The sequence below is a fragment of the Verticillium alfalfae genome, genomic scaffold (genome assembly GCF_000150825.1).
Source record: "Verticillium alfalfae VaMs.102 supercont1.2 genomic scaffold, whole genome shotgun sequence".
Lineage (NCBI taxonomy): Eukaryota > Fungi > Ascomycota > Sordariomycetes > Glomerellales > Plectosphaerellaceae > Verticillium > Verticillium alfalfae.
The window spans coordinates 1,363,917-1,371,471 of record NW_003315037.1 but is presented as its reverse complement, the minus strand read 5'-3'; the positions used below and the strand labels follow the sequence as shown (position 1 = coordinate 1,371,471).

Here is a 7,555-nt window from a genome sequence, read left to right as displayed (position 1 = left end):
TCGGAGCTGGCGTTCGACTCTGCAGTTATGTGTTAGTGAAGCACCGAGGGTTTGGGCGAAGGGAGGATGCACACCTCTGTCGTCCTCGTCCATGTTGTCGGGCATGATGCTTAATGCCAGACGCCGAGGTCAAGTCAAATCTCAGTCGAAGTATTCGGGAAGCCGGTCAAGCGACAGGACACGGCTGATGGGCGCGAGGCGCCGCGGAATGCGACAACGAGCTGCTGATGCGAAAGGTACTGCGCCCGAGAGGGTAAGAGTGTCAATTGACGTCGCGGGGGGGGGTTGGCGGGGGCCAATCAAATCCGGCAAGTAGCTAGCTAGATATGATGTCGTTCAGATGTACGCAGGAGCGGCGATCTGAAGCTCGGCAAAGCTACAATATCTGAAGAGGGGTGGTGACATTCGGTTACAACAACGACGCGGTTCGACTGCTGGAGCTTGGAAATGGGAGATGCGTCGTGGAGGGGTCCAAACGCGGCGGCATGATTACATAACTGGTTCCCGACTGTGATGAACCCCCATCACCCCAGATTCCCTTCCCAGAACTCACCCCGGCGCATCACTCCTCCTACTCAAAAGGGTTCCAGCTCTCAAAAAATGCGCGAGCTGCATCTTTTATGTCTTCGAAGGCATTTAAATTCTCTGGTGGAAGGCTGATGAGGCGCCATATCATATGCCTACATACACGCCCACGCTGAGCCTATCATGAGATCCAAGGTACACGACGGAATCATAACAGAATCTACCAAAGACATATCTCTCCTTACCTTACTGAAGTCAGACACTAAGTCACATGTCTACTCCTTTTGCAAGAGTAAACAATAAGATTCAATGTTCACCACTAAGAGGAAAATTTGCTGCGTAGCGGTCAATCAAGGCATGGCCTGTCACCTGTGCCTTTCATGGTCGTGGTATACAGCCTTTCCGATTACTAACCAACACAGTCATTGAGACCCTGACACCTCATCAAATTGCAGTTCTAGAAAATGGCATCGGTCCCCTTCAAGTCAACATCCCTACGATGCTTCTTCCGTCCATCTCTTTCACTCTGGAGTGCATAGTTTGGCGACAGAGCAGCAGACACCGCCAAACTAAGCTGGCACATTAGGTATATTCTCGAGCAGGACCAATCATCAGTCAAGTCAATCAATGGGAACACAAATCCGGGAGCAATCGGAAACTAGCTAGCCCTTGCTGGACAAGTCTGAAGCAAAACATATGCCAGGGTTGCTTTGGACACGGGGGGTTACGAGAGAGTCGATAAGGGACACCACGATGTCGACGTACTTCATAAAATGTGACAGCCAAACACCAGAAAACGTAAGGACACTCCATTCCTCAGCGTGCTTCCTTGATGCAGGCATGTCTTCACGTAGACCGTGATATGGAGGCAAAAATAATCGAGTCTGCGTGAACTGGGAATCGAACCCAGGGCTCCCCGATGGCAACGGAGAATTTTACCACTAAACCATTCACGCTAGTTGATGACAAGGTGTGTCTCCTTACCGGAATATATCCTACGAAATGCTTCCACTCTAGGTAAGTTCGCGCTCCCAAATCAACATCTCCTTGCGTTACTCCACAACCCCATTGTCGTTTTCCGACTCCAACAACGCGGCTTCCTATGTGGTGAGTGTCAAAATCATTCTCCCCTGTATCGCCCTCATTCGTGATGTGTGACGCTGCTCCCCTGATATGGCTTCCATTGCCCAATATCAAACTCAAGTATCACACGGCCTTTCCGAGTGTTTGAGACCGATGTACAACACCAATTGAACTCAAGCATGCATAATCCACTGCGTGATGCCCACTGTGTTTAATTCATGCTAACTATCTTCGATCGTTCTATGTTCGTGGCATTCGGTAATGACAATCATGACGGCCGGCAGTGACGTTCGGACAGGCACCCAGCTCACCAGTCGGTATACTTGTGCTGAGACAAGGGATCGTGAAAGTCACTATGGGTATCAAGGCACCCAGATGACCGAAAAACCTGTGTAAAGGGTTGTGCCTCGTGTTGCAAAACAAATTTCGTCACCGACTTTGCGAGTATTGGCTATTCAAACCCCGCCCTTTTTCCAGAATTGAGCAATGGCAAGCAGGTTGCGCTCCGCAGCATGGTTCTAAAAACTGTTTGCAGAATCCAGCGACATATGGTTTGAAGAGCCATATGAACAAACGCCTTGATTGTGATAGTCTTTGAGAATTTGAGAGACTTCGTATTTGCTTCTGTCTCTGTACTATGCTTCCTGTGCCCAGCGGCATCCCTGTCTACTCTAGCTGATCGGTGTAAGGAGGGAGTGGTATGACGAGACGCGACTGCTGCCTGGGGTGAACAAAGCACCGCCATCGTCAGTCGAGGATGATATGAGCCTGCGTTCGCTGTCCATCTAAGCAGCAGGCTTCTCAGGCTGATCGACCTTGTCCACACGCCAGAGGCCATAAGGCCCGTCGCAGTTCTTCCACATTTTGATAGTACCGTCCTCTGATCCCGTCGCGTACAGTTTGTTGTCTGGCGAGAAAGCGATCGACCAAATGGGACCGTGGTGTCCCTTGTGCGTTTCTGTAACCGGATTAGATCTTTCACTGACAGTCCATCACAACACCAAGACATACCAATGTCACTTCCATCATCCCAGCGGCAGACCTTTCCCCAGGTGCCAGGCTCCTCACCGACCACGAACTTGCGGCCCTTGAGGTCAAGTCCGACGCTGGCAACTGTGTGCTTCATATCGAGACGCTTCAGCTCCTGCGTGGCATCAGGTCCACTCCAGAAATAGACCCAGCGACCAGCAGAGACAGCCAGCACGGGCAGGCCACCACCGATGTCCGTGAGTGATGTGTACTCAGGAGCTAGCGAAACAAGCTCGCATGACTTGATCTCGCCGTCGAGAACCTCCTCCTTGATAAGCTGCCGGCTTGGCAGATCAAACCAACGCAGCGTCTTGCCTGAGGCGGTGACAATAATGCTGGGGTTCTGTGTCCAAACAATAATCTTGATCGACTCCTTGTGAATGCCCTCGCCAATTTCGTGGCCAGTGGAGGCGGCAATCGTCTTTGGCTCGGAGGCAGGGCTTGATGTGTTGTGAGACAGTCCATGCTCAGAAAGGTCGAACAGGCGCAGCTTCTTCTCATGGCCACCGGTGGCAATGAGATCCGAGTTGTCGGGGGGATAGGCGACGGCGCGGACGATATGATCATGCTGAATAGTAAGTAGAATCTCGCCGGTGTGGGTGTCCCAGATCTTGCTGTGGATGACACGTCAGTTATACTGCATCAGGCATGTGGCGCATACGAACGAACGTACGCAGTGAAGTCGGCCGAGGCAGTGGCCGAGTTGCTAAGGTCGGGGCTCAGCCTGGCCTGCCAGACAGCACCCTTGTGACCGATAAAGGTGCCAATCCAGTCGCCGGTGAGACCATCGCGGAAGCATGGGATTACCATCCTTGCAAGCAGAGATCATGAAATACTGGCCGTCCTTCTCGAGCGGCGAGAAGCAGATGTGCGGGACGGGGCGTGAGTGGCCGTGGCACGTGAGGGGGACGTAGGTCCGTGCTGCGCCTGTGTCGGTCGACATGATGTTGAGGTGTTTTTGAGGAGTCGCTATGTCGATTTCGAAATACGGGGTTGTGCAAGATGCGCGCGACAATCAGGGGGCGTCGAAAGGTTTGTCTGGAGGCGTGCTGTCGCGACGGTGGTGATGTGAGCCGAGGGGTATCGTTATGGTGATAAAGGAAAACAGCCGTGACGTCGTAAAGTCGTAGCGTGCCTGTCGTGACCAGGATCGAAGGAGGAGAACGTTGCAGGCACTCGAGATGGGACGGAAAAGGAGTGGCCACCGCCTCGAATGTTGGAGAAGACCGTGAAGAACGACGTGGGAAGAAAGTAGAAATGCAGATGCCCGTCCACAGCAATCGTCCCGTGTCTCGACCAGTGTGGGGCAAAGGAAGGAAGGAAGGAAGAAGGGGGTAGGGGAGGAGGGGGGTTCAAATTGGCACTGGTAGCTGCTAGCTGGCTGTCGCTCACGTTGCTGGAAGCAAATGGACCCTGACATGAGACGTGCCCCGCCATCAAGGGGCCGGGCCCACTGTGGACGATCCGTGCTGAAGCTTGAGTCACGATCCGAGGATTAGGCGGAAGCTCTGCTGTAGAAGCTCCTCCTTCCCCTGGCGGGCGGCAGGAAGCAGCGCGGGGGATTACCTAACTCGCACCGGCCATGTGCGTGGGTACACCATGCCGCTGGCCGCCTACTCCCAGCTTCCATCGTCATCGGTAGCTCAGTTCCCAAGACGCTCTGGTCTCCTCATCTTGACAAATCACCTTGTCCCCTTTCTCCGGCCACACGGTTGCCACACGAGCGCTCCCGATTTTGGTCCTTGTTTGATCGTTCAATGCTATGAATCCTGCTGTTCTGCATCGCACCCATTCGATTTCTTGACGCAGGTGACCCTACAGCACCGACACTCTCTGGCCAGCCATCCAACAAGCTATCCGACCCATCCCTACCCCGCCGATCCGCCATGACTGACTTCAAGCTCTCGGCCCAACTCACCGGCCACGACTCTGATGTACGTCGCTGGCAAACCTGGGAACAGTACCCTCAATATTCTTGAATTAACGCATTTATCTTTGCCTCGCAGGTCAAAGCCGTCAGCTTTCCTTCTCCCGATGCCGTCTTGACCGCGTCCCGCGATGGCAGCGTCCGCAAATGGCAGCGAACCGGAACCTCCCCGCCAACATTTGAACCTACAGTCTCCAGCCAGAACTCGGAATTCGTCAATGCCGTAGCGTATCTTCCCCCTTCCAACCTCTTCCCGCAAGGTCTTGTGGTATCTGGGGGCAAGGACACCTTTGTCGAAGTGCGCCAACCGAACGCCTCGGCAAGTGATGATGCCGAGCGTCTCCTCGTCGGCCACTCCCAGAACGTCTGCAGCATCGATGTGTCCCCGACTGGCAACTATATCGTGTCGGGGAGTTGGGACTTTCAGGCCCTCATCTGGAGCACAACATCATGGGAGCCAGAGGTGCGGCTGAGTGGCCATGACAAGGCTGTCTGGGCTGTTCTGGCGCTAGATGACAACACGGTGCTGACCGGCTGTGCCGACGAGAACATTCGCATTTACGATCTTCGTAAGGCGGTCGCTGGAGAGGCTGCACCGGCATCCACCATCACCACACCAGACGTTGTACGTGCGCTGTGTCGCGTACCCAAGGGCCACCCGAGCGGCGCCGACATCGCCAGCGCCACCAATGATGGTATCATTCGGCTGTGGAAACTCAATGGCCAGCAAGTTGCCGAGCTGATCGGCCACGAAAGCTTCATCTACTCGTTGGCAAGCCTGCCATCCGGAGAGCTACTGAGCGCCGGTGAGGATCGCACACTAAGGGTGTGGAAGGGCATTGAGTGCATCCAATCCATCACGCACCCGGCAATTTCGGTGTGGGCTGTGGCGGCGGACCCCGAGACAGGTGACATCGTGTCTGGCGCCAGCGATGGCGTCGCTCGTATCTTCACCCGCAGCAGCGACCGACTGGCGGATGCGGAAACCCTTTCCAGCTTCGAAGAGTCCATCAAAGCGTCCTCGATTCCTCAGCAGCAACTACCTGATATCAACAAGGAGAAGTTGCCAGGGCCTGAATTCCTCCAACAGCGATCTGGCACAAAGGAGGGCCAGGTGCAAATGATCAACGAGGGCAACGGCTCAATCACAGCCCATCAGTGGTCTGCGAGTAAGCATAACCCCATCGTAGACGCCCATCGCATACTGACAAAGCATAGGCCAACAGCAATGGATAAGCATAGGCACAGTGGTCGACTCCGCTGCGAGTAGTGGCAAGAAGACGGATTACAAGGGTAAGTCATACGACTTTGTATTTGACGTTGACATCGAAGACGGAAAGCCACCCCTAAAGCTTCCTTACAACCTCTCGGAAAACCCTTACGAAGCCGCTACTAAGTTCCTCGGTGATAACGAGCTGCCCCTCACGTACCTCGACAATGTCGCCAACTTTATCACCCAGAATACACAGGGTGCGACACTTGGTCAGGCAGCCCCCCCGGCTGCCGATCCGTACGGCACTGAGGCCAGGTATCAACCTGGCGAGCCCGCCGCGAAGCCTAATGTGCTGCCCCAGAACGATTTCCTTAGCATTACAGCGGCTAAGTACGATGCCATGGTCAACAAGATCTTGCAGACCAATTCCAATATGATCTCATCAGGTCGCAAAGACTTTGCCCTCAACCCCACAGAGCAGGCATCGCTACAGGAGCTCCGCCAGGCAGTAGAAAATTCGAAAGCCATCAGCGAACCTGGACTCAACTTGGCGATCAAAATCGTTTCTAGATGGCCGTATACCGACCGGCTTGCAGGCCTGGATCTCCTGAGGTGTATGGCACCATCACCGGTTGTCGCTGGATACTCGTCAATTCTCGGGTCTATTGTCCAAGTGGTCATCAGCAGTGCCGCAGATGTCCCCGAAGGCGGCCCGCCCAACGAGAACAGTGTCATGATGGCCCTCAGAACTGTCGCCAACCTGTTCAGCTCCAAGGAAGGCCGTGAGGTCGTAGCCAAAGAGGCCTCGACCGTGGCCTCTTTCCTGGAACGCGTTGTGGGCATAGCCGACGGAACACCCATCGGTCAACACAACCGCAACCTGCTCATTGCCGCGACTACCACCATCATCAACTACTCCGTCCTGAGCCGGAAAGACAAGGTTGTCTTTGAGGGTTCAGACCTGCCCAAGCAATTGCTGTCAGTATTGGGCAAGATCCTGACGGAACAAAACGACTCCGAGGTGCTATACCGCGGTCTTGTCGGACTGGGTACTTTCGCCACGAGTCATAAAGCTATTGCTGAGTCGCTCAAGGCACAGGAGTGGGTGAAAGCGGCCAAAGGCAAAGCTACTGAACCCAGGGTGAAGGATGTCGCTGGAGAGTGCTTGGACCGCCTTTGGTAGGCTTGCGATTTATGAATTATGATGGATGAAGCATTGGCATAGAGTAGGAGGACTATCAACAGGCTTCAAATGAAGGTTTGCCCTTGCTGCAGGTATATAGTCTAATGAGATGTTGCCAAAGGGGTGAAGGTGCCATTCTGTGAGCTGTACGGTATTTGGCTAGCCGTTTGTCCATTGAACATGTTGATCCAGGGCTTCGTTGTCTTGAACTTGATGACGAAATGTATAAATTTCGCAGATTCTTGTGGAGAATATGCTCGAGCACTGAGTGTGTGTCTGGTACACGGGATCGCCCAAATAGCAGCCCCAAGTGTGGATCAAGATCATTTTGATTCCTCTCGTCCTGCTAGTAAGGACAGACTCATGTAATAAACAACACGATGATGGGAGGGAGAGAATGCCCCCCCGTGGTATCTGTCTGTTTGACAGAACACCTACGACTACGATGAAAAGAACGGATTTCCCAACCTCCGCACGTGTGGCGTCCCTGATTTCGCCCCGAACGCCGCTGATCTATGCCTCGGATATACAAGATGAAACAAATGTCCCAAAAACGAAAAAAACAAACACCGCGCCAGCCCCTCGGGTAGCTTCT

General features: G+C 53.8%; 3 protein-coding genes and 1 non-coding gene across 4 annotated transcripts in view; 1 reads left to right on the top strand and 3 right to left on the bottom strand.

Annotated features, from left to right (window-relative positions):
- Positions 1–1,410: 1,410 nt before the first annotated feature.
- Positions 1,411–1,481, bottom strand: VDBG_15029. The gene has a single exon. It is a non-coding gene; the product is annotated as a tRNA-Gly (tRNA).
- A 718-nt stretch (positions 1,482–2,199) lies between these two features.
- VDBG_01877 (serine-threonine kinase receptor-associated protein) lies at positions 2,200–3,447 on the bottom strand (the record flags this gene model as incomplete). The annotated part of the gene is made up of 3 exons (XM_003007643.1): positions 2,200–2,566; positions 2,620–3,251; positions 3,311–3,447. The coding sequence occupies 3 exons, from the start codon at positions 3,445–3,447 to the stop codon at positions 2,394–2,396; spliced, it is 942 nt and encodes a 313-aa protein (XP_003007689.1).
- A 1,076-nt stretch (positions 3,448–4,523) lies between these two features.
- VDBG_01876 (ubiquitin homeostasis protein lub1) lies at positions 4,524–6,960 on the top strand (the record flags this gene model as incomplete). Its single annotated transcript, XM_003007642.1, has 3 exons — positions 4,524–4,571; positions 4,644–5,733; positions 5,783–6,960. 3 exons carry the CDS (start codon positions 4,524–4,526, stop codon positions 6,958–6,960), a joined length of 2,316 nt encoding a protein of 771 aa, XP_003007688.1.
- A 440-nt stretch (positions 6,961–7,400) lies between these two features.
- Positions 7,401–7,555, bottom strand: part of VDBG_01875 (conserved hypothetical protein) — a gene marked incomplete at both ends in the record, with an annotated part of 1,053 nt that continues 898 nt past the window's right edge. Inside the window, one exon of the mRNA XM_003007641.1 lies at positions 7,401–7,447. Coding sequence (XP_003007687.1) covers positions 7,401–7,447 — 47 coding nt within the window. The remainder of the gene's footprint in view (positions 7,448–7,555) is intronic.